Below are 26,938 nucleotides of genomic sequence, written 5' to 3'. Positions count from 1 at the left end.
CTGTGAAAATTATAATCATTGAAGTAGCTACTCAGTCCCGATTTCCAATCTGGGTTACAGTTGATTGGACTAGAATACTACGTGTAGACACAGGCTTTGTTAGTTTTTTGGTAGCTTCTCTACAACCCAGCAACAAAGGCTGCAGCATCCTATCACACTGCTTGAACTGATGCCACAGAAATTGAAATGGATGTGAGAGATGAACTCTGATTTGGACACCTTCCAGATGAAAGCACTTGGCCCAAACTGAAGTCAGACAATGGCTGCTTAACGGATTGCTTTTAAAAAGCAAAACCTATATTCATCATTTTCCCATTCAACCAAGAAAACATTCCTTATCTAAAAAGAGGAGATTCCTTTGTCTAGGAGCAAAAAATCAGATTTAGATGGTTCCACAGATTGGCAATGAATAACATCAGGCCTCCTAGCAACATTCTTCAGCACCCTTCACATGCAGACTTGGCTCTGTATTTCAACTGCCTACTGTACGCGGCAGTCATACACTTCAGGATATGACTGTATATGGAGTCCGTGTCTGGCAGCCCTGAACAGTATGTGGTCTGAATCACTCATTACTCTCAAGTCATCAGATTTGGGGCAGCAAGTCAAGCAGTGTGAACACAGCTCATGGGCATGCAATCAGAAAAGGAAAACGTTATCCTTTGTGTTCAACTCTTGAACAGTTGCATCATTTCCTTAATGAACAGTGAACCAAGATGTAAGCCTTCAAAAAAGCCCTTAGAAAATCTTTGGGAGCTTTTATTCCCAAGCTTTCTCTAGCCAGACACCATGGGATGTTCTTTTATGGTCTGAAAATATCCCTCTCTTGCTTTCATAAACACTTTTTTCTATCTGTTTAAGTATAAAAGATACAAAAGTGGTTTCTAAGGTCTTTGTTAAAACGTAATTATTTACCCTGCGCCTTGGCAAAAGCAGCCTGCTAGAGAGAATTCAGCCAGTTAGCAAAAAGCTTCAATTTAGGTAAAGGGGTGGTTTCCCCTCATTAATCTCAAGTAAAAAATGTTTTCTACAGCATGATGCCTCTGACAGCAAGTTTGTATGGTTCTGAATGTTCCTTGACTGCTTTCTTCTTTAATAAAGGCTGTATACGATGTGTCAAACTTCTGATTTATTTTTACAGCATTACAAACGCGACGCATTTTGTACAAAAGATGAGTTTTAATACAGCACAACTACCTGAAGACCGTACTTCCTAAGAATGCGTAAGAAGCTGCAAGTATATAAATGTCCTCTTCTGTATTTTCAGGTACTTAATTGTCAAAATCACTCACAGTACACCACCAACTGGAAAAATTTTTTTTTTTAGTTTTTGCATATGAATATTTTTTTCTTTATACAGCCAGCCAGTAAGCACAAACTATCGTACAGTCTGTTATCTATCAGCCCTCACAGACGCTGTGTGGTTTCTTTCTGAGGATATTCCGTCTCCATCACACAGGAGGCCTTCTCTGTACTTCGGAACAGCACCAGCTGAATGGTGTTAGCACAAGCACTCGGGGTGGGGAACACCAAAGCGCTTCAAACCCACGCCAGTCCAGTGATATCGGAAGGCCAAAGCGGAAGGCTCGTCTATACTGGCAAAAATGCTTCTATGCAATCAGTAGCCGTAGTAGTAGTACACCTATAAAGCTATAAAATTAATATAGGCGTGCATGTGTGCACGCACACCCGAAAACAGATACTCAGCAATTTATCAGCATGATCTAAAAAAAAAAATAAATTACAAAACTGGTATGTCTCAATCCCCACCTTCATTACGGGGGGGTGTCACTTCGCAGACACCTGCTGCGACTCTGCCCTGACTGCTCAACCTACACATACCCATGCGGCCCGCGGCGCTAACCCCTACCGCCGCCGCCGCTCCCGGCGCCTCCCGTGACGTCCCTTCCGCCGCCGGGGCGCCCGCCTTCCGCCCGGGAAGCCCGAGCGCTTCCGCCTGCGCGTTTCCAGGGCGACGCGGCGCCCCGGTGCCCCGTGAGTACCGGCCGCCGCCCGCGGGGGAGGCCTGGGGGTGCTTCGCCCTCCCCCCGGGGGGTCTCGCTGCCTCCCGTGCTCCCGTTACCAGCCGGGCGTCCCCGGGGAGGGGCTGCGGAGCGCGGGGCGGCCCCCGGCAGGCGAAGGACGGGTCGCGCCCCGTCCCGGCAGCGCGGCGCGGCTCCTCGGGCGGCCGCGCTAAGTGGGGAGGTAGCGGGGGGCCTGCTCGTCTGGGGGCCCCGCAGCCCCGGAGCGGGCCGGCGGGGCCGTGGGGGCCGGCCTGCGGGGTCCCGGGACACCGCCTGTGCCCTGGCCCCTCCCGGCCTGCGGGGCGGGCGAGCGGCGCCTCGGGCCGTGCCCGGCAGCGGAGGGAGGAGCGCTGGGCAGGTGCTGGGCCCGGAGCTCGGGAGCGGGGATGCGATTTTCCGTGCTGGAGCCGGGCAAAAGAGCTTCTCGTGTCCCCTTACGACAGGTCGGGGCAGGGGCCCTCCTGGTGGGCGCTGTGAGGGGAGGGGTGCGAGAAGCACCCCCTGTTCAGCTGCCCAGCGAAGCTGCAGTGGTTACGGGACTGGTGTCCAAACCAAAGGGTGATGCGCTGAGCAATCTTCTCATCAGTCGAACAGTTTTATCTTGGATAGGGCCACGTAGGGGGAAAAGGGATGGTATAACCGCCGTATGGAAGTTGTTATGATACACGCAAACAAGTACTTAATCATTCATCTTAACTTCTTTGTGCAGCTTGACTCAGTGGGACCAGTTAATGTCAAGGGATGTCAACTCCCCCTCTCGCTGGGACAGGAATGCCGCCTGGTGCCTTCTCAGGGGCACAGGCTCAAGCAGCTCGGGAGGTAAATACAGCTTCACTCTGTCGTATTGGCCAAGAGACTGTGCAGGATATTGTGTTTCGAACGATGGAAATCTTCCAGTTACTGAGGAACATGCAGGTGAGAAATAACTTCTTTTTATGGTCCTCAACTTGCCATGTTTTTGCCAATATATATATGGGCACGGGAGATATAGGAGCTTAGGACATTTAAATACATAACTTGATCAAACGGCTTTGAAAAGAGGGATTGACTGGAGAAGTGAATACTACTCTTAATATGTTTGATTACTCCTGTATATTAAGTGAAGATGGGAAAAATTAAAGAATGCTGATTTGTTATTGCCCCCACAATAAATATACTCTAAATACACTTAGTATCTGTGTTTTCCTTTACGAATAGTGAGGTCTGTTTAAATGCTGGTTATGTTTCTCTGGTTTTGATAGCATCTGGGTCATAATTTCAGAGAAATTTTCATTGATCTTTTCCTTATATATTTTCAGTCTAGGACTTTTTGACATTTCTTTTTGTTAATAAAGCAGACATAATCCTTATTTGTGTCTACTTACTGAGAAAATGTACAAACTTTTGTTGTGTTTCTCTGTTGAGAGCAGAAAATAAATCATCACTTCCATTTCCTCTGTGTTTTCATGGCTCTGACAGTTTCCTTCTGTAGTTATCTTAGGTGTGTGTACATATACATATATATATATACACACATATATATATATGTAGTTAGAGTTTGCCAATTCACGCTGAGTGAATTCACTTTGTGTCTGAATTGTGACCTGCAGTTGAGACACAAAGTCTGGAAGTATAATACTCAGATAACAACAGAACCATGCTTAAGCACTTTGAAGACATTAACTGAAAAGAGTTACAGAAGGATTGAGAATGACTGAAGCGTTGAATACATGAAGCTGTTTGACAGAAGTGATTTGGCACATCAGATGAGCAGATAAAATACAGAATTTTGCTGATAAAAAAGATAGAAGTTTCAGTGATTTCTGTGGGGATAGTGTGATTGTCTTATTTTTAAATGTACACACACCCCCTCAGATTTATTTTAGTTAATTTATTTTGTGTGACAGAAACTTGAACATAATATTCTTAATGTTTTGGGGTTTTGGTTCTCTTAAGTTACCGAATGGTGTTACTTACCATACTGGAACGTATCAAGACAGACTGGGAAAGCTGCAGGAACATCTCCGTCAGCTATCAATACTCTTCAGAAAACTGAGATTAGTTTATGACAAATGCAATGAAAACTGTGCTGGGCTTGATCCTGTTCCCATAGAAGTAAGTATCTTTATTCATATATAAATTACAAATCAGAATAACTGAACTCTCCTTAGCATATCATCCACTCTCCTGAGTTGTCAGAGACTGATAACAAGTTTTAAATGAAACTAGAATTATTTGGTGGACTTCATTCTGTTTATTATGTGGAGCTGGTTGAAAGATTTTGAAATTTTCGCACTAATATCAACAATTCTTACCAGCTGGGAGGGATCCAGTTTTGAAATCAAACTTCATCTAAAATTTTAGCCTTTTTCCTGAGGCTTCTTGGCACATTCACCGATTTGTTTCCCCTAGGGAAAAAAGGGTCAGGGCAAGTTTTTTTAAAAAAGCAGTTACAGTGGGTAAAAGTCTGCTTTAAGCTCTCACCTTCCAGCCTGGCTCCCTGAGTAATAATGCTTTATTCTGTTGCTCTGGCCATCAGTCTGTGCCTCCATGGTTCCCTCAGTCAGCTACTCGTAACCTGCTTAGCCAGGATGAACCAAACCTGAACATGCAGTGGTGATGGAAAAGTTAGCGGTGTAGGACTTCCAGGAGGGAGGATCGTCCAAAGTTTTTGCCTAATAAAAATGCTATTCCTAGTAAAGTCAAAAGTTTATTTTCCCCCCACATAAGCTGTTTCTAATTCCTAGTAATACCCTTAAAGCCTGTTTTGTGTTATGGTTTGAGTTATTACTGTTCTATATTAACCAGAACTATGAAGTTCTTTAAATACTGCCTCTGAGGCAACTCCATTAATGAACTTCTGATTGTCCATTGAGTTTTAATAATATAAGCATTATCTTTTGTATTTGAGTCTCTTCACTGAGTAGTTGAAAATAAAGAAATTAAGAAGTCTTTTCTGTATAGTCCGTTCTAAACTACTAATCTACTTCTGACAGCAGTCACTGCCGTGTATTTCAGAGAAAGGTACCTGGAAACCTTACAGCAGGCAAGGGAGTAAGGGAACTTTCCCTTTAAAAAAAATAAAACTTTTTGCATGGTTTGTTGAGTTGTTTGCAGTAGTTGAATACTTGTGTCCCCTTTAAAAGCTTTTGATGTGTCTGGTTTTCCCATAGGGTTGGGATGAGGTAGCGTTGGTAGTTTTTTTTTTTTTTCTTTTTTCACTTTTCACAGTTTTTTTCTTGTTATCAGGATGAAAAAAGAATTTCCATAGAGAAAGGAGTAGTCACTTTAAGCTTTTTTTTTTTTTAACTCAGTGTCTCACTGATACCTAAAGGACAGCATAATTTTGTATCGATAGTTGGAATTCTTTTTCTTTCATTTACTTAGTCTTTTCTTCTCTGAAGTTAATAGAATGCCTGCCTTCTCATGTTTTATTGGTTAGAGTGAATGAGAGTGGCACACCATTCCTTTTGGATCAGTTATCTTAAATACTTATTTCAGCTTTTCAGGAATATTCTCAGACATTTAATGACTGAACATTCTAACCATATCTTTAAAGAATATCAATTATTATTTTTACACAGTCAAGAGAAGTCAGTATCTACTAAAATTCCCTAGCCTATCATTATTGATACAAATGTTTTCATATTTTTTCGTTAATGTGTACTAGCAATGTAATAGGTATTCTTACCAACTTTCTGTTAAGCAACGTATCAAGGCCTGAGATAATTGTGAAGCAGATCTGGCTACAGAGTTCTCTAACTGATTGAATTTCCTACTTCATTTATGTGTTAGGTTTAGTTCTTTGCTTTTTTTTTTTTTATTTTTCTACTAGCTTTTCTGAAAGATGGGAGGTTTCAAAAGGAAATGTTCTGCTTTGAGTGGTACTTGATTTTTCCATCAGAGAGGAGTTCTTTCCAAGAGTATTTAGCAGCCACACTACTGCGTCTTTATGGTATGCAAATGTAGTAAGTTGTTAACCTTTACTATGTTTTCATGGAAGAGTTTAGTGTGGTAGTTTTTGTCCATTTTGATAAGCTTAATAAGAATGACCTATGGAAGTTTTCGTATAGAAGGAAATTAAATTTTCAGGGGGTTAAACCGAAGTAAGTTTTCCATCAAAATGCTGAAGAATGCTGCTGCATGCTTCATAAGATCATACCCCAAGCTAAGTAACAAGTTAACATGCATTCGATGAACAACTTGCTCCAAGACTTTTAATGTCTTCTTGCTCAATTACATCAATTACTATATGCTCATTTGTCTGTAATGTGTATGTGAACAAGTATGTAATTTTGCTGTCAGCTTTAGCTTTTCTCAGTTCGGACAGAAAAATCTACAACAGACTATTGTAGACTTTCTGGATACACATGTATAAAATGCTACAGCTTATAATTATTTTTTAATAAGATGCTAGTAGCTTGGGAATATTCTGACACAGAAGCAAATATTTGTTTTGTATGTAGTATTACTGATGCTTTTTAATTTTTTTTTTTTTTTAGGAAGGGAACACGCATTAGTATTCGTTTAGAAATCAAAGATTTTTGGTTTTGTAGAAGCTTACAGGGAAGGAGTACCCTATGATCTTTTCCAACGAAAACAAATCTATGATTCTGTGTCCCTGAGGAGATCACAGTGGGAAATTTTTACGGAAGAACTCCTATTAGGTAACTGTGGGCCTGACTGTAAGAACAGCCAATCAGAGGCTCACTACCATAGTCATAATTAGGGTATTAACCAAGTAGCTATATAAAGCCAGTCATAATTGTGTTTCACATATCACTGAAATACTTTATAATAATAACTTCATGTTTGTGGTATTTCACAGTGTGGAATAGTAAATTTTAAAATCGCAATCTGCAGAATTCAAGAATAAAAGGATTATCTATGATAAACATCTTATAATGTAAAGACCGGGTTCTGCCCACAGTTGTGAAATTGCTTAGGTCTGGGCATGGTAATATGTGGGGTTGTGTCTTTTTGAAGCACACTGTTTTCCTGGAGAACTGACTGAGATCATTCCAAGGTCTTTGGGTTGAGGTGACAAAGTAATCTTGTCTCCACTTCCTCTTGGGAAGTTTGAACCTTCGGAGAAAATGGTAGCACCGTATGTATCTCCTGGTTTTGTTTTCTTTTTTTTTCTCCCCCCCCCCTTTTATTCCCCACCCCAAGCTAATGTTTCTTGTCTTCACAGCAACTTATTCCATATGTTGAAGAGGACAGCTCCAAGCATGATGATCGTGGTGCTGCAAGTCAGCTCCGTTTTGCTAGTGAAGAGAGAAGGGAAATCATGGAAGTAAATAAGGTAACAAAGTTGAAATTAATTTGCCTAAAACTGAGACTGTCACTTTGTCATTACAAAGCTTAAATTTCTAGATTGCTGTACTAAATGCAGTATGTGTGATGACTACCATCAAACCTGGTAATAAATACTTCTCGCATGTAACTATTTCAGAGTTTTAGTAAGCAGGGTCTTTTTAGCTGTACCTCTGGTACAGTAGAGTTTAGGTTTCCTGACAATTTAAACTTGTTCCTCTTTTTAAACCAACACATATTCTTCTGAATATGGTGTATTATGTTTATGCTTAACCCACTAGATATTGGCAGCACAGGTTGAGGTAAGGTGCCTGTTGGAACTTACTTCTCTTCAAAACTTACCTTCAGGGTGTTAAAAAAATGGATATTCAACATCAAATTTGTAAATATTATTGCAGTAATGTAGTTGGTAAGGGATTTCCAGAGCTACCTTCTGTATTTTGACAGTTTGAGGAAGACCGTTCCATTTGTTAAGTGTAGCATTTAGCGAATCTTGACACATTCAGAAAAAATATACTATGTATGATAAAGGTGCTGTTAAATTTTCAGTTTGAGTGGCAGTATGCAATTGAGTACAATTACTAAAGATGGATTCAAATTTTAAAATAAATGTGCTGTAGTAAATGCTAATATAATGAGATTAAAAATACGTAGTTTTACCAGACCACAGTTTTGAATATTGTTTCTTCAATCTGTAAAGTGCAAAGATAGGATTAATTAAATATTTCTGTTGCTGTAATTTCTGTAAATGCTTAGCAAAAAGGAGGCACGATCTACAAAAATAACTGAACAAAGGAAATAAATGAGTAAAATATTTCTTTATGGAGAGAATAATTGGTGGATTTTCAGCTTTTAAATACTTCCGATATTTTAGTTTGTCTTCAACAATCAGGTGTACTGAATTTTTCATAACCCATTTATTTAGAAAAATGCATGCATATTTTACAGGAGAAAATTAGGACTCTGTGAATTTAGAAAAAAGCACTTGCCAGCTTTCCTGTTATATCTTTCTGTTCAGTGCTGATGTGGCACGGTTGTATATATTATATTATATGTAATGCTATACTGTGAATTTATGCACATTTATTTCCAGTCTTTAAGTGTTAATAAGCTTAACTGTCCGTATTTGCTGTGTTTTTAATAGTTCTATGACATGTTTTTGCCCTTGTTGTTGTACTAGTATGCTAATATGTTTTTAAACATCCTTGGTGTGATCTTGTGAGAAGAATTTCATAAATGTTTATGATGAGTTCTGAACCTTAAAAAGGTTGATGGTGTTACAGGAACATTGGTAGCAAACTGGTAATTAAGAATGTGTTAAAACCTTCACTTAAATCTGGTCTGAAATCCTGTATTTACACTTAAATGCCTAGAGCAAATTTCCAGATTTTCCACAGTAAATCTTCACAAGGTAGTTGAACTTTCTCTAGTATTCTGTGGACAAATACTTAGTAACTGCTGCAAAAGAAATTTAAACTTCTTGTATCCGAAAAAATTCTGAAAAATTTTTTTTCTTTTGTTTCCCTCCAGCTGTATAAGCACACCCACTACCACTTTCAGAGTGCAAATTTTAATACATTGCAGAATAGGAAATGCTTTGGGTTTTATGACTAGAAATAAATAAATCCTTATTTTTGCAAAGAAAAAAACACAGATTAATTGGTCTAATTTCTGACAGTGGCTGCTGGGCTCAAATAGCCCTCTATGGTTCTACAGCTTTTCAATCCTCTGTAGTATGTAATGTCCGCCTCCCAACTCGGTTTTGCTTAATTTAGTTTAGCAAAATTTCAGTAATACAAAATGTTGACAAAAATGCTGTGACAGTGAAGCCAACATGACAGATTAAGATTCTTGACCCACTATCTTTTCTTCCTTCAGCTGATTGTCCTTCTCTCACCTAGTCCTTTTTGCTGTGATAGGCAGTATTTTTTCAGTCTTGCATGTTACTGGTGCCAAAAAAGCAGTATTGCGATAACCCAATACTTTGACGCTGTTGAGACATTTGGATTCTTAGACCTTTCATGGGTCTCTTAATTTCGCCCTTCTTGCTGTGATACCCAGCCAGTCTGACCTCTTCGGTGGCTCTGAATGTATGTGAAAAACACTAACTGCCCTGCCATGTGGAGCACAGCCGAAGCTAGTAGATCATATAAACCTTGTGGATCATATATTCTCAGAGAAAAGCACCCCTCCTTCCAGAAGCCGCTGATTTCAATACATAGCAACTCTGCTTTGCTACCACAGTTGTCTGGGAAGGGAGCATCCTCAGTGGAGGAGTGTCACATCACGTACTTCTGATACTCACCATGTCACTCATGGGGCAGGAGAACCTGTTGATGTAGCAGAGTTCCCAAATACCAGTAGGCTTTGATGTCAGTTTACACTACAGTGACGTCTTCTGGTCTTATTTATTTATTTATTCTGCTATATTAGACTTATCTTCTAGGTCAGAAAGTTTAATGTGCTCACCTTGGTTAAGAAGTACTTACCCATTAATTTAAAACACAGATCAGTTCATGAGGTAATGAATTTATGTTCTAGCAATTCAGTAATGTTTAGCAATTGTAAGTTTAAGTGAAACCTATTAAGCTTAAAAACAAAAGGGATTTTTGCCAGCACTAAGAAGAGTGCATTCTTACTATGACATAACCAAACAAACCATTTATTGAGCACTGACTACTTCTACCTTCCATACCAAACAATCCTCTCCTGCAGTTCCAAAAAATGTTGCTTATTGCTTTTATCTCTATTTGTTTTCTGCGGTGGTAAATTGTTGAAGTGGTAACTCTTTCTCTGGGATAAATAATTTACTGTTCCAGAATCAGTTTAGCATTTGCATTAGTCTACTAATACAAGTTCCGATACAGTTTCCACTGAACATAATTACTATTTGCAACACTTGGAAGCCATTACCAAAATTTACTCGCTTGTCTTCATGTTTTTTGAGTCTTTTAATATTCTGTCTACAGGCTTTTTACCTTCTAAATATAGCATCATCTGTAGTATTTTCAAGATGTCAGGCTCACCTTGGGCCCATGGTGACAGAACTTACAACAGAACATATAAAATCACAAACTGAGAACACTTTAATCTTGTGTTGCTGCCATATCAGCAGTTTTCTTTACCACTTGTTTTTAGAAATGGAGCAAGTACAGCTTTGGTTTTTCAGTTGCTGTAGGTCTCATTTCAAATGAGGCACTTAGGAAAATCATCACATAATTAGCCATCTCAGCTCATTTGGGTGAAAATGAAACTATGTGAAATAGCATTAGGACGTTCCAGGTGACTCTTTAGAAAACAATCATGTTTGATATTCTTAATTAATCTTTGCTAACTGGTTAACAGTAATCTTGCTAAGAGAGGAAAAGGCAATCTACATGACAGGCTTTTAAGTTAAGCTGTTTAGTTTTAAGAGTTTAGCTCTGGGCTTTTTTGATAGCAAAAGCATTGTGCACTGCAGCTGGTGTTGTTTAGTGAAGTAGTCCTTAAAATGACAGCAATTTGCAATTAGTCTTTCTCTTTAGGGAAATTCACCTGAAAACTACTTTTGACAATGCTGAAAACCTAAATTCCTTTTAAACTGTTTTTCAAACTATTTGCACGTATTTTTAATTTGTTTTCTATTTGTAGAGTCCTTTTTCACCTAAACTATGAATTTGCACCAAAGAACACTTTAACAAGAGGGGAGGAGTTTTTGATTTGGACACATTCTAAGCAAATTAATCTGCACTGGGAGCAGTTCTATCCTGTTTTGGGTACCAAAACTGGGTGTCTGCAATGATAGAATCATAGAGGAATTTAGGCTCAGTGGCAGGTCTGGAGATTATCTGATTCAACCCCCAGCTCAAAGCAGGGCCGATGAGCAAAGTTAGATCCAGTTGCTCAGGCTTATGTCCAGTAGCATTTTGAATTAACTGTAAGGATGGAAATGTCACCCTTTCTGAGCCCTTCTTAAATGTCAGCTTTCACTATGAAAGTTTTCCTTATGTTACATTGGAATTTTCTTTGTTGTAACTCACGTCAGCTGCCCCTCATCCTTTTGCTGTGTACATTCAAGGGAAGTCCAGCTTTGTCTTTTCTATGATCTTCATCAGGTAACTGAAGACAGCATCATGATCCTGCCTTAGCCTTCTCTGCCTGAGACCGAACAAATACAGCTTTAATCATCTTGGTGGCCTTCCACTAGACGTTCTCTAGTATGTTAGTGTTTTCTGTTGAGCCTCAAATTGGACAATCGTTCTCCAGAGCCAAATAGAGGAGAATAATAATTTCACTTGACCTGATAGGCATGCTCTTACTAATATAGCACAATGTGCAGTTTGTCTTCATTGTTGGAAAAAGGTCCACTGCTGACTCACATTCAACTTGTCAGAAAGTTTCAAAAAGGATCTCAGGTCCTTTTCTGCAAATCTACTTTCTGTTCAGTCAGCCCTCTGCTTGTGCTGTTGTGTGAGTTTATTCTGGTTTCAGTTGTAGGATGTTGCTTTAATTGAAGTTCCTGGGATAGGTTTTGGCCTGCCTTTCCCACCTGTTGAGGCCCCTCTGAGTTGGACATCCTACCACTGAGTATATCGACCACTTCCCCCCATTTGATAATGTCAACAAATTTGATACTTCGATACAGTGAATAGGTCATTAAGTATGGATAAGTCATTAATGAGGATATTAAGAATATTGACCTGAGAAACATCAAGAGTGACCAGCTGCCGCTTGGTCTTGATGCTGATGATCACAACATTTAGAATCCAATAGTCTGGTCAGCTTTCCATCAACCCTGCAACTGTGTCAAAAGCCTATGTCAAAAGCCTGACTAACATGAAAGTAAAGAAAATGCCCTGCTCTCCCCTTGGCCACAGAGCCAGTCATTTCTTGATAGAAGGCTGTCATGTTGGTCAAGCACAACACATCTTTGATAAATCAGAGATGACTGTTCCCAGTCACCTTATCATTCATGTGTCTGGACATGACTTGCAGAAGGATTTGGTATATAGTCTTTCTGGGGTCAGGGGTTAGGCTGACCAGCCTGTAATTTCTATATCTTTCTGGATCCCGCTCCTTGCCTTTCTTGAAGATGAGTTCAGATGTTTCTTTTTTCATCAGGAGCCTCTTCCCATCTTCAATAGAAAATTACGTAGAGTGGTCTTGTAATGTCATTAGCCAGCTCTCTCAGCACTCAGATGCATTTTATTCTATATAATGAAATAATTCCTTTCAGTTTCATATAACATGTTGCATGCAAAGTTTTCCTGTTGCTTCTTGTATCAAAACAGTATCATGGTTACAAAGTTGAGAAATGTTAGGGAGCACTGACTTAAAGCTGTCCATGCTACCCCAATTGTCCCCTTTTGTCCTTGTATAAATGCATATTATACAACCTTTATTACATTATCACATTCACATTTGGTTCCTCTTCCTCCCATCTCCTCCTCCTTTCTTTTCTGGAAGAGTCCTTGAGCTATTCTGCTTTTGTTGCAGATAAGCACTCTTTATGTTGAATCAGTATTACGATAAGTAAAATTATAAGAATCCTGGTTTATGTGTCGTGTAACTTGCATGAAGGTATTGAATAAGAACAGAATTTGGGAATGAGAAGGAGGGATTTAATGGGAGTAGGGAGAAAGTAACTGAAAGCTGCTCTTGAGAACTGGATTTTTATGCTTGTCTTTGCCACAAAATGTCTGTGGTGGTTGTTTATTCTTCCCCTTATGGCTTGTGATAGCTGTCCTTTCAGTATGTGGGCAGCTATTAATTTGCGAAGTTTAGGGGTGGGCTTGAATCTTAGATATCTCTGAACAAAGTTGGTAGGCATTCTGGTTTTATCCCTAGTGTTCCTGTGACTTAGTTTGCCATCTGTAACTGAGGATCATACATGTGTGATTTTCATGTTAAGAATGGGGATGTAACACTGAGGAGTCTGGTGGAGAAGCACCTTGGGGAACGGATAATGCCATTACAAGCTACATAGCATAGAGGATGCGCAGTAAATATGACCTCAGACTTCATTGTTGAATGGTATATAAGCGGTATGAAGCAAACATCCATCTATTTTAATGAACGTGCTTATTCTCTTTGAACAAAAGAGCAGTGGATACGTGCAATTGCTGTCTGGTTCAGTGTGTGAAAAGTATTGAGCGTGCAGTGGAGCACAGGCTGTCGCTGGTGTCTCTGCTTGTTTCAGGAACAAGCAGTTACGTACGCAGAAGGAGCAGGTTTTCTTTCAGCTGTCAGGTGAGGAGGGTGGCAGAAAACTCATAAAATCTCAGAGTAAGGGGTAGAACAGTTATGCATGTGAAGGACATCAGGAAAACCTATAGTTACTGAACAGTAAGTCTGTTAATGTTCAATTGCACAGCAGTTAATGTATTAGTGATGAATACTTTTTATCAATTTGAAAAAATATTATAAATAGATGGATGTGTGAATTTACTATGACAAAAGTTGTGCATTGGTATCAATTGAGTAGCCATAAGTTAGAACATCACCTGGCATTTTTCCTAAATTTTTTTTTCCTGCTGTGTGCATGTAATGTTGTAAGTCCTTTGACTGTAAAACTGAAGGAGGAAAAAGGGATTTTCTACCTTCTTACTTCAGAGATTTCATTATGAAGGACTTACTTTAAAAAAGAACAGTATAAATTGCCGGGGCAGGCTTGAATTTTTCTTGCCTATCACAAGCATTGTGTTTCTGTAGAAATGTCTTGAGTGTCGACATAGGCAAGTACTCTGGATGGTTTTACAGGCATCAGTTGGAATGTAATCTTACTCTTCCACAGGATTTACACTATTACCTTTGCCTGAAGAAGGGACTTTTAATAAATGGATTGAATGCAGGATAATGACTCATAGTCATGTTTTGATTTTAAAATGTGAAAGATAGATGGGCTTAAGATGAGGAGAGAGATGGGAGCAGCATGCAAAGTAAAGTTCTTACACGTTTCTGATAGAAAGTTGTGGATTGGTCTAGACAGCACTGACTTCAAATGAAATGAAAGTGAACCAAAAATGAGTTTAGGTAAAAAATTGCTTTCAGTCAAAGTTGAAGTTACTGTGTCCTACTGAACCCAAATCTGTATGAAACATGTCAAGTTCTTTATGGGACGTTCCTTGGAACACAGCTGTTTTCTGGATATATGTTATGGTTCTCCCACTCTGTTTCATTTATGCAGGTTTTGTACTTCTGTACATGTTTTTATAAATGTCCTACCTGACCTAAGCCTGCTAAGGTCTCTGTTACTGGAAGGTGCAGTCCTTGCTGACTCCATCATGCTGGTCATAGTACTTGCAGTGTCAGGCAAAATGGATAGTTAATCACATTGAAAATTAATATCACCAAAGACCCCTTGGGATTGGTCTTCAGTCAGAACATTTTTCTGACAAAGAGGGACTAACAGAAACATGCCTGTCACATCTAAGGTGAATTTAGGTCTCTTAAATTCATTATAAACTGCCTCATATAAGATAATTTTCCTGTGCTGTCATAGAACAGATAGTCAGAAACTGTAGCATATATGTAGGTTGAAGTACCTTTTCTTGTTTCACACAACTGTCAATCCTGAGAAGCAGTCCAGAGTTCAACCAAGTCATTTCAGTAAAAGGAGGAAAGAGTGGGAGACGACTTGCAAGCAATCTGTTCAAATGAAAATTTGTTGTTGCTGCAGAAGCTGCTTACAGAACTTGCCCGTTTCCCAAGAAGACCATTTCACTTACCTTTCCAAGGTTAGACCTGAGTTGAGATGTTCTTACTGGCTCAGCAAAGTCTTAAGGAGAGGCCAGCACTGCCAGTGATGCAGAACATATTAATTATGTAGTACTTTGTGGTGTGGACCACTGCCTGTCAAAGATTGGTAACAGAGATCACTATATGCATTTCAATTAGGAGACCATGCTCTCTGAAGTGGGTATTTTCCCCCTCTCTTTATTCTTTTTTCAGCCTAGCAATCCAGAGATAGTACTTAGATGTTTTTTCTGTCTCTAGAAAAAGTAGAATAGAAGAGCTAAGAAAATAGCTCTTCACTGAAGACAAGGATCTAAAATTATCTTCAGATAAAGTAACAATCGTATACTACTTGTCTTTACAGATGCATGTGAACTGTCCTACATCTGTTTTTCCATCCTTCTCAGGAGTCTGGAATTGAGTGTTGTCTCTGCTTCAGGGAATGTGTCCACCAAAGTCTGTGTTCAGGAGTATTTCCCTTACTCAAAATACTATGCTCCCATGTAATGTAAGCCTAATTACCATTTTACTTCAGACCATTTTTTCGGGTCTGAAGTGAACAGGCTTTCCTCTGGACTCCTTTCCCCGCTGACCAGCTAGACAAAAATGTTGGTGTGTTGTTGGCATCAAAACTCAGAAGACTGATTTTTAGGATATTGCTGCTTTTGTTGCTTGCTTTTATCACTGTTCCAGTTACTTTGGTCATGTTACTGATCTGAGTCACTTTTTAAATGTATTGCCATTTGTGTAGTGCAAATAACAAAGTTATGTCAAACCTGAAACATTTTGAATAATTTGTCCTCTTTTGATGGTAGTAAGTCTTCCCTGTGCTTTCACCTTACTTGGAACTCTGGACTTGCCTAACGAATAAGTAGTTTGATCTCTTAATGTGAGAAGATGGACATCTTATCAAATCGGAAGGACGTAGGTTGCTGCTAACAATACACAGTAACTTTAGTTTTTGACAGCTTTGATTTGAGCAGGAAAATGAATTAATTAGACAATAAGTACATGTATTATTCTGAAACATGGAAGATTAGGAAGATTGTGTAACGTCTTAACACAGGGGTCCTCAAACTTTTTAACCAGGGGGCCAGCGCGCGGATGCAGTGGCAAGCAGTCATCTGCGGCTGCTTGGTTTCTCCCCCCCAACCCCAGCCAGGTGTGTGTGTGTCTGTAAATACTGGGGGCCGGATTGAGGACCCTGGGGTGCCATATCCGGCCCACGGGCTGCAGTTTGAGGACCCCTGTCTTAACACGCTGAACTTTCTTCTCTAAAGACATAGTCTTCGTTTGGTTATGCACCCAAATGAAAGTGAGCTTGCTATTCTGTTCCTTCAAATGCTTCTGCAGTTCACAAAAACAAATACATAATTGCAAAGAATACAGCGTGCTTGGGATTATCTGTTTCAAGATGGGACCCCTTAGCCCATCAGGGTTGACCTGAAGGGCTGGATTGGCTTCACCTGTACCTTGTGCTTTGTTCAAATTTCTGCTGTTAATCCCTCATTTTTCTGTGCATCCAAGTTATACAACATATATTCACATAAATTTACCTGTTCCCTGAATTCTTTCTTCCTATTTAGAGTGCTATATTTTGGACTTGGGAAAGAGAGGACCAATCCTCACAAGCCTCTGTTTTTTGAGGGGATCACTTTTTTGATAGAAAGACTGCTGTGAAAAGAAACACACACACACAGAGCAATGATCCATAATTTTTGAGGCTTTCTTGTATTTTTAGAGTGTGCTTTAAAGAGGATGTATTATCCTACTAATACTGCTTACAGGTGACTGAGAAAAAGATTGATCTAGCATTTGATAACACTGTAACTTTAGTTGAATTTCTGAGTGCACTATTTGAACCAATTTTTTAAAAAAATCTTACAATAAACTCTTCCCACAGAAACTGAAACAGAAGAATCAGCAGCTGAAGCAGATCATGGATCAGTTACGGAATCTTATCTGGGACATAAATGCCATGTTGGCAATGCGGAACTGAACAAGGAAAATCAAACCTTGTAGCTGGAAAAGACACAAAATTGTTTGGATATACTTAATTTCTAAGAAATAACATGCTTTCCCACAACCCCATTGTAATAATGTTTTAAAACTCTTCAAGATTAAAATGTTAGGTTTTTTGTAATAATGTAAATGGTGTTGGCTGTGTTCTTATAGAAGATTCATCCTACAGGTTTTACCTGAGTGACTTGCTTAGCCTAAATATAATACAGGCTAAGTATCTTACAGTAATAATTGGCTTTGCTATGCAAATGGGGGTTTTTATAAGTGAAGTCTTTCTGGATTATGATTTTTTTTTATAATACAGTTAACACCATGTTAGAAATAAGTATTTTCATCTGATTCTGCAGTGCAAAACAGCTCTACAGGCTGGAAAAGTTGCAATAAGGAAAAGTCACTCTAGTAAGCTGCAGGACTGAAATAAGTGATCACGTATTACAATGCAGTGTTTGCCCATTGTGGGAATATATACTACAGGCTACTGTGCCATGTAAGTTCATCTTATTCCATATTGTACCTCTGGATATATGTTATATTAGATAAATTGGAGCAAAATTCAAAATGTGCATTAAATTACTCCTATATCCCTATGGACATAGTTAAGTATTTTTTAAGTGAAGACTGCATACATTTATCCTCAACATAACCTTGTCCTGTAACTATGCGTTATAATTTCTTGAGTACTGCTGCAGCTATTGTATGGTGTAGTATTGCTGTAGCATTGTGTGTGGTTGGAATACTTTGGTTTTGTTTGCCAGAATGCACTGAATAAATGCCTCATTAATTTTTTCCCTATGACTGTCAGTCCTAGAAAACTTCAGAGTATGCAAGCAGTTCATTATTTTGAGTTAATCATCGACCTTAATCTTTCTTTGTTCTACCTCTGGTATTCCTCGCAATTTTTATTAGCTCTGAAAGTAGTCTTAATAATTTTTGTTATCCACAGAAGCTGCCAGTTGACTATGTGTACCTTTTTCCAGATGAAAGAATATGTAAAATAACACTGTTTCAGTACAAATCCCTAGGGCACTCTACTGTCAATATTTGTCAAGTTGAAAACTGACCATGCTCACGATCTGCTTCTTGGGTATTACTTTTAACTTTCGTCCCATGCCCAGTCAGATTCCTTAATAGTTCTGTGTGAAAGATTTGCTCAGAACCTTCTGAAGAGTCCAGTTAAATGGTATCCTTTTAAAAGATACCTTTTTTACAATATAGGGGTTTGATACTGAATGCTTATGGATTTGAGATACGCGGTTTAAAAAATGTTACACTGGTTTTGTTGTTCTGTCAGTCTGTTTTATTTTGGTTTTTAATAATTTCAATCCATTTGTCTACTCCTTGAGGCAAAAATCACTGGTATGTAATAGATCTGATCACACCTGGTTAACAATATATGACTTTCCCCAGAGTTAGGTACAATATAATGGTCTTGTATTACTCCTTTTGAAGGTTTTAAACCTTAACAGATGAAGGGATGCCCAATCTTATAATTGCAAATAAACAGAGAACATTCATTTTTATTAGTTTACACAGTGTTGAAAGTCATATGGAACTATGACAATACCTCAATATGAGTAGATGTCAAAACACCTTACAAATGAAGTTGGACTCTTTTTCTGCCATGTTACAAATGGCTGGTTTACTCAGTGGTAAAGCTAGCAGCAGAACTGTTTGTTTCCCATTTAGATTGACCACTATGGCAGACTTGTTAGTCAGAAATAATGGTCTGTTTCTGCAGCTGTGAGAGAGATACCTTTTATTTACAAAGCTTTTGAAAAAGGAGATGAAGACTACAAGTAGGGTTTTTCTTTTGTTGTTTGTTTGAAATGCAGGTGCATTTTTGTATTTGCAAGGTGTAGTGGCAGCTTTCTGTTTAGTGTATGTATAAGCATGGATCTAACCAAGAAGTATTTTAAGTGGATTTTGAAATGGCACCAACATCTTAATTGTGAGCGTAAAATTCTCAGTACTTACTATTTTGTTTTATTTTTGGAACAATTATAGAACATGGAGATAAGTCTAGACTTTGCTTTACTGCCTGTATATTATCTATGTAATCTTACTAAATGTCTTCAAAGTTTTTTGACTTTTTAATTGCATATAAACAGTACAAAAGTAACCTGAAATGTGAATAAGAGTGCAAATATTGCAAGTAGATAACTGACTGATACAATATTCAGCTTACTCTGTGCAGCTGCTAGCAGTAGCCAAGGTTTATTCTACAATTTTTCATCTAGGAGAGCGGAGAAAACGCTTCAAACCACTACCAGAGTAGATGGCGCGGTAGCTAAATTGCAAAGTGCAGAAACTGACAGAATTGTAAATTATCACAGTAAATACCGTCAAAACAGGAACTTTGCAAGATGTTGGACCAAAACCATACACTTTGACTTACACAGATGAAAGCAGGGGTAGTGAACATAATTCATATGCTACCAGATCCATGAATAAGTATAGGATTTAGCCAAGAAGATGACAGTTTTAAGAAAAGCGGCAATTCCTCAGCTGTGAAACACTTTTAGAGGAATTACTGGGCATCAGCATGTGCTGAAATTTAGTATTTTAGTTAATGCTAACAGAACTTTAACTGCTGGTTAATGCAATGGCACCAAATTAAGTATTTACAAATATGCAAAGCAGTACCAACAGAGATGTTTAAATGTTTCGTTTATATATCATTGACTATTTCTGTATTTATTATTAGGCAGAAGCTGGATAAAAATACAGACATTCCCAGCAGCTGATACCAGAACCTAGGATGGTTCCATTTTTGGAATATAAAAATATTTGAGGGGTTTTGGGTTCTCGGGGCTCTATTTTGCCTGGAAAGGACTTGCGGCAGTGGAGCTGGGATACTGAATACTTTGTAGCATGCTTGTGGGGGCACCCCAAGTTAACACCCGTTCTCAAAATGAAACCATTAATCCAACACCTTTGTGGACAATGTAACAGATACTGAATGTTTGCAGTGTCACAACGCTGGAGATGCCTGCTAGTCAGTATGCAAAGGTCCAAGGTTTTTTATATTGACAAGAGCGGGGAGCAGATTCTAGGTCTTCTCTAAGTAAGGAGGAAAGACACAAGGAGTTTACCTTTCCTCGTCACCCATAGAGGCAGCAAGGCTACATCATGAGTGCTGTAATAAACCGTGACCGTTTTTGTTGTCCTGAAGAAAAAAACCTGCTCCAATTATAGTATTTCTTACTGTTGGAGAAACTGGAACTTGTGCACAAGTGCTACTTAAATTAATCACTGTAAAGAATGGATTTAGGTGCAGTCGGACAAGGATTCTGGTCTCATAGGAAGCAAGATTTCATCGGTGTGCAAGATGGCTGCACAAACCAAAAAGACCACAGCTGAAGAATGACTGACAACTGCTGTGGAAAACAGTAAACTGCAGATGTAGGTCTGAAGGTCTGAAATCAAAAACAAGATGCAATGACACCCAAGGACGCTGTGAGTCAACTGAGGTTTAGAGAGGATGGATTAGTTTAATTACTTCTTGCTAACAAAGGACATGGGGAATTATAAAGGAATTACAAATACATCAGTGCAGAAAAAAAATATTTGGGGAAGAAGATGAGTAGTTTGCTCACTTCCCTTATTTAATAGTAAAGAAGACTGATATGGTGGAGCATCAGGGCTTTAAAAGAGGACATTTTTTGCTGAGATGGAAGGTTACTGTATACCTAAAATAACAAGCTGGCTGATATGTATTGCAGGTTACTAATGAAAGTGACAAAAAATATGTACCAATGCCAGGTTTTGCGTAAGAAAATGTAAATGGGTAACTGGAACATAAGAGGTAAATAAATGCAATATAGTGAAACTTTTGGCTTGTTAAATCTAACTTCTGTGTATATTTTAAGGATTTTTCTTACTGGCATTGCACAAGGGATGCATTCTAGCATCTGTTACACTACACAACAAATAACACTACTAAAAGCCAGGAATAGTGTTTGTGTAGATGTGAATGTAGTCATAGAATCATAGGAGTTCTTTTCAAGTCATTTCAAGTTGGAAGGGACCCATAAGAACCATTGATTCCAACTCCCTGCTTCTCAGGAGAGCCTAAAATGAAATCATGTGACTAAGAGCATTGTCCAGACGGTCCTTGTACTCTGACAGGGTTGGTGCTGTGACCACTGCCCAGGGGAGCCTGTTCCAGTGACTGACCACCCTCTCAGCAAAGAGCCTTTTCCTAATGTCTAATGTGAACTTCCCCTCACACAACTTCGTTCCATTTCCACGTGTCCTATTGCTGGTCACCAGGCAGAGGAGATCAGCACCTCTGGCTCTGCTGCTCCCCTTGAAGAAGCTGTGGACTATCATGAGGGCACCTCTCAGCCTTCTGTTCTCCAGGCTGAACAAACTGAGTGACCTCAGCCCCTCCTCGTAAGTCTTGCCCTGGAGACCTTTCACCATCTTGGTTGCCCTCCTCTGGACACACTCGAATAAACGTAAATGAAAAATGTAGGTAAGTCATCTTTCAAGTTGCTACAGGGACTCAAAATAAGTGGTGTTTAATAGGAATAAACAAATGATTGAAGTAACGGCCATAGGCAGAAAAGCAGATATGAAGAAAAGCTGGAGATCTGGATTCTGATATTCAGACCACGTTTTAATATACAGCTGCAGAATACATGGTTTACAGCACTTCTTACTGGACTATGCCCAGTAAAGACCATAGGCGTATTTGAGGCAAATAAGCAGAGGCACATTTTCAAGCCTGCGCTTAATCTGGAAGCATCTTGGCTCGTATTTGTTCATGTTCAACTTGTAAGCTACCTAATTACTTAGAGTTCTGCTTCTGCACATGTTCCCAGCAGCTGATGGTATCTGATAATCACTGCTGAGGTATAAACTCTGTGATTTTTCTGTCCAAGTCCTATATAAGGCCTGAGCTGCTATGCCCTCTTTGGCCTCTCGTTTTCTCACTTTCCCTTCTTAGCTGACTGCCCCTGCTACAAAGCTGTGGAGCAATGTTCTGGAATAGAATTGAAAATGAGTGTCTGAAAGGAATTAACTAAATACACATCTGTGATAAAATCCTTTCCTAGGTCTGCATGTGCTTTCTCATGAAGTCTTGCTTGAAAAATAAATCCAGATTTGCCTAAATAGGAAGAAAGATATGTGATTTTAAAGTTGTCTGAGTAGCAATTGACAGCAATGCAGTTGTTTTTATAGCCATGTAGATATTTTAGTGGTATTTACAGTCCTGGAGAGGGAGGAAGACGGTCATGAAGACAGTCCATTACTGAAATACATTGTTGAAGTGGGAAGACTTTCAAACAGTAAGGGGAAAATACAAAGAAATACAACAGCAACAATCAAAACTTCATTGAGCATGAACTGGCCATAAGATAGAGGCAAGGAAAGACGATTTGGGAAAACACATTTTAAACATGCATTAAAGAGATAATTGGGATGCAGTGAAGGAAAAAAAGGCACTGCAGTTTTGGGGTGCACAACCAAATACTGCATAGTAGGGAGTACAAGTGTGAGAGCTCTTGCTCCAAGAGCAGTAATTCTGATACAGTAATTCTGCATGAAATACTGCATTAGTTTTGGCTTCAGCATGTTGCTAACACAGTGAAAGAGAAGAATACTGATGTGCTACCATATGAATAATCATTAGGATAACTTGTGAAAGCAAAGATGAGTCTTAAATGTAGAAATTCTTGGGCAGATGCACCAGGAAGGTAACTAGAGTGATTTGAAGTGGCTGTAGTACAGGACCGTGAAAGAAGGTAAGCAAGAACTTATTTCACAGAACAGCAATGAAGAGGGGTGTGGGCAGAGGAAACCTCTTAATGTTAAGATACGAAATGCTAACTTCCCTAGCGGTTTAGATGTCTCTTGGGTTACTTGGAAAATTTAAAACTAAACAGCATGAAAAGGCTAGGCGAATGCATTGGGAAAAGGCAAAAATTAATCCTATCTTGCATTAGTGGACCAAGAGGTGGACTAAACTGCCTTGACTGTTTTCCACCTTTAGATTTTATGGTTGTAAAGCATCTGTTTATCAGATGACTATTTGTCAGATAATGAGCTCCTGAGAGCACCTGGACTAGATGCCACCTGCAAGTATTAAGCAGGTTTCATGGTTTCTGATTATTTGCTGCTGAAATTCCTTTTCAGGTTAATATGCCTTCATGGAATTTCTATCAGAGGAATCGGAGCAGAAAAGGAAATGAAGCAGTTTGTTTTTTCTCCCTCCCTGCCTCCCCACTCCACAGTCCCCAGCCTCCTACCCTTAGTTTTGGTTCATTTCCTAGTGAAGAGCTGCTCTGTGATCTTGCTCTGTGATCTTGCTGCAAAGCTGAACTACTGGCTGATACCTGATTACTGTCTGTTGACTCAGTAGAATTTAGGAAGCCTTTTACTAATGGGAAACGTGATGCTATTTATCCATCCTTCCCCAGCTGATACTAAAACCAACCGCAGTGCTTGCATGCCTTGCAGCATGAGCTCATGTCACAGTCTGCACTGAGGGAGCATGTTTGTTCCAGCATAGACACAGAGGGATGATCTAAGTATGGAAAACTTGGTAGTATTTTGCCTCGGATATAAAGTAGCATTAAAAATTATTATGTAAACTCCACGCTACTTTTATTGCATTTGCATATATTACATATATTTTTGTTCAGTGTGGGAGTTTTTAATTACTTTCTAGGGAATGTGAACTTTTTTAAAGGTCTTGAATAGTCTGAGCAACCACATCTAAAATGCCCTCCAGCAATCACAGAAGGAAGGAATGGAAATAGAACATAGACATTGCATTTTCTCACAGAGAAGAAAATAGGTTTTTACGTGTGTTTAATTACTATCGCCACAGTCCCAATTTCTCATCATAATCATTTGGTAGCTTAGATTTTATAAAAACTATGAGCCTCCCTGTACCACTTTGAAAGTAATAAGCAGATTCACGGTAGTTAAGCCAAATACAATTAGATTTATTTATTTTACAGCTTTGTGAAGTTGCAGACCACTGTAATTTAAATTAGCTTTACAAAGCCAGGGTGGAGTTGGAATTAATTCATGCAAAGAGTATATGGCCTTCAGATTTGAGCTTTTGAACTCGAACAATTCAGCTAGTTTTCCTGCTGGACACAAAACCAAGCAGAGAAACAATAAATCCTTCAGTTGTGCAAACCCTTGTCACAGGCAGGAGTAAGGAAAACAGGTGGAAATGTCAGCCCGCTGATATTCTGCATTACAGTTATGGAGCAGATTATGGAATGTGCTACTACCATTTTGCTATACTTTAGTATGACACCTACCAAAAAAAGGTTGTTACAGGGGCAGCCCAAACTGATGGCACAAGGCCAGCAACATTCACCCTCACCCACATGCGCTGGCTGCGTTCAGCTTTGAGGCACAAGTGTTTATTTATTCCTGAAATTGATTACTTCTGTGTGCCATGTGTGTAATATTTCTGAAGCCCTTTGTGTTATGGCTTGTGTACTTTTAAAGGCCTTTCACTGACACATAGTGAAGTCGAGTCTCTGGTGATCAACCCTATATGGATACGCCAATAAAGATCTCTGTTTGTATGGGTGAAGATGTACAAAACCAATGGGGATCTCTGTGCCTGAAGTGCTGGCTAGATAAACAGGAGGGAGTAATGACAGAAATAGAAGAGCAAAGGGTTCCTTCCCCAAGGACTGAAAACTTTGTTTTCCCTTTGTTTCACATTTTTTTGTTTGTCAGTTTTTTATTGAATATGTGAAAAACTGTCTCCTTTCAGTGCATGCAGGTTTCCATTTCCAGCTCCAAGACCATTTGCATTTCAAGTTTGGGTTCAGGCTGTTGAAAGGCAGGAATTATCTGCAGTGTGCAAATGTGAATGTGGAGTGCAACTGCCCAGGAGACTGGTGATACATCATCTCCAGAGGTTTTGTCGAGGTCTTATATTTTAACAGTGTCAGCCTTCTCAGTCTGTTGCAAGCACAATTTACACCCCTTCTGTCTCCTAAGAGGGAAAGAAATAGAGGCAACAGAGATGTTCCCATAGGAGTGACTAATCTTTACCCTTCAGGAGTGTTCAAGGATAGCCACCTCTACTAATCATTAAATAGTTGTTTTTAAAACAAAAAAAAAATATTGCAAAGCAGTAAATCCCATTTCCCAAATGTTCTGCAATGTACATCATTATCTATTCAGCTTCTTATAGTCATTACCAGAGAGAAATTAGGTCTAGCAATGAATGGTCAGTATGATGCTGTCAGTGACACACACTTCAATTTTAAATTTAAAATGGAGTCTCTTGTCTGCCTATATCAGCTATTAACTTTACTGTCATTGTCACAAAGCCATCAATTCAGTCTGTCCCAAACCCATTTTCTGTGTAGAGTCAGCCCGTCTTCCTTATTTCCTACACGTGCAGATTTTAAATCATCTTGTAAACCTTGTACTGCACCAAAGGTTTAAGGCTGCAAGACTTGGCAAGCTGTTTTTTGTTGGTTTTTTTTGTCTTCCCTGCCCACTCCTCGCCACCCCACCCAACCCCCTTCAGTGTCTACTACCATATGACAGATTGCAGCTGCTCTCTGGACTGGATTATACCAGAAATGGGAAACCAGAAAAGAAACCCTAAAGCTGATAGGAAATGGGTGAAAGGCTGGTTCCACTGAAGCTGATGGAAAATGCAGTAGAACTTAATTACCAAATATTTACTATAAAGAATTGTTTCAGAGAGGCTGTGCAAAGTGGCCTTTGTAAGCTGAATCTTGTACATTTTAGACATGATCTGCTTGTGGCATCAAAGCACCTGAGAGCATCAGGAATGCCCTGGTTAGTTGCCTTCTAGTTTAATATGGGGGAGTTTGTTACTAGAACACTTTAAGTGTTTAATTGAAATAGTCTTCTGTTCCAGATTTTGCCTCCCTCCTGGGTCTAACAATGTCTAAGAACATCGACTTTTAAGGCCCATAAATTTCCTCAAAATTTCTAGAAGGGCACAGCTTAGGGAGCATATATATGATTTATAAAGGATAGCTGTGATAGGAAGAGTTCCTTGACTAGAGGGCATGTTCTGATCTTCATTTTACTCTATAAACATTAATCCTTCATGGAAGAGCCTTCTTTACTAGCTACAGAGAAGTCTCTGCCTCTTGGGTCCATGAAAGAAAGTTGCTTCATTAACCTGCATCTCACTGGAGAAACTGTAAAGGGACCAGTTTATTAAATACAGTAACTGTGATGTGATGTTGTGCTGCATCAGTACATAACACAGCAAGTAATGAAGCCTGGGTAATTCTGGCTATTTACACGTGCAGTTACTTAGTTGTTAAACTGTTGGGTACTTGGAACCCTGAGTACTCAAAGAGCTATTGCTGCTTTGAGTGCTGTGTCCTGTAACTAAGGTGACACTGGTACTTGTTGCAAATCTTGTGTTCAAATCCCATCTCAACCTGTAGAGGTCTGTATTACTGTAATGAAGCCTAGGTTTTGCTTACAGGAAATCACAGGCTTTTTAAGCCTTGATGCATCTCAGCTGCTGTGATCCCTAGATAGCATCTAAGTGTTGGCAAAACTCCCATACTGACCCTTTCATCACTTCTCACTCTTGAGGGCTGGGGCTAGTAGGCATTTTGTAAGTGAGGCACAAGGGACTACACAAGGAGATGCAACACCCATCCCACTGGTGATTAAAGCACTTCCTTCAAAGTCCCAAATTCAGGTCTTCAACCTTTGGTAGAACATCAGACTCAGCACCATGAGTCGGGCCTGAAAGGAGCCAACTTTATGTCTCTCTCGTATGCAACTCTTTGTTGCAACAAGGTGCTCTCTCGTATGCAAGTCTTTTGTTGCATACATAGAAGCCTCACTGCAGAAAGAGAAAGCAAACGTATTTCATGGAAACAGAGATGACACAGAGT

The 26,938-nt window shown here is 39.3% G+C and overlaps 1 protein-coding gene across 2 annotated transcripts; it reads left to right on the top strand.

Moving 5' to 3' along the window:
- Nucleotides 1-1,901: 1,901 nt before the first annotated feature.
- On the top strand, nt 1,902-20,883 carry MED30 (mediator complex subunit 30). Of its 2 annotated transcripts, none has more exons than XM_037380842.1 (5): nt 1,902-1,995; nt 2,734-2,939; nt 3,960-4,118; nt 7,198-7,308; nt 16,936-20,883. In XM_037380842.1, exons 2-5 carry the CDS (start codon nt 2,766-2,768, stop codon nt 17,029-17,031), a joined length of 540 nt encoding a protein of 179 aa, XP_037236739.1. In that variant the 5' UTR covers nt 1,902-1,995; nt 2,734-2,765; the 3' UTR covers nt 17,032-20,883. The 2 variants fall into 2 exon arrangements, with proteins under 2 accessions (XP_037236739.1, XP_037236740.1); XM_037380843.1 differs by lacking the exon at nt 1,902-1,995 and adding an exon at nt 2,344-2,467.
- Nucleotides 20,884-26,938: the final 6,055 nt, after the last annotated feature.

The sequence above is a fragment of the Falco rusticolus genome, chromosome 3 (genome assembly GCF_015220075.1).
Source record: "Falco rusticolus isolate bFalRus1 chromosome 3, bFalRus1.pri, whole genome shotgun sequence".
Lineage (NCBI taxonomy): Eukaryota > Metazoa > Chordata > Aves > Falconiformes > Falconidae > Falco > Falco rusticolus.
This window is presented reverse-complemented; position numbering and strand designations above follow the sequence as displayed.

Excerpts from the sequence above, each read along its gene's own strand:
- MED30 (XM_037380842.1), top strand. The coding sequence starts at position 2,766 with ATGTCAACTCCCCCTCTCGCTGGGACAGGAATGCCGCCTGGTGCCTTC. Across the intron at positions 4,119-7,197 it reads TTGATCCTGTTCCCATAGAA|CAACTTATTCCATATGTTGA; the intron begins GTAAGTATCTTT and ends TTGTCTTCACAG. Across the intron at positions 7,309-16,935 it reads AAATCATGGAAGTAAATAAG|AAACTGAAACAGAAGAATCA; the intron begins GTAACAAAGTTG and ends CTCTTCCCACAG.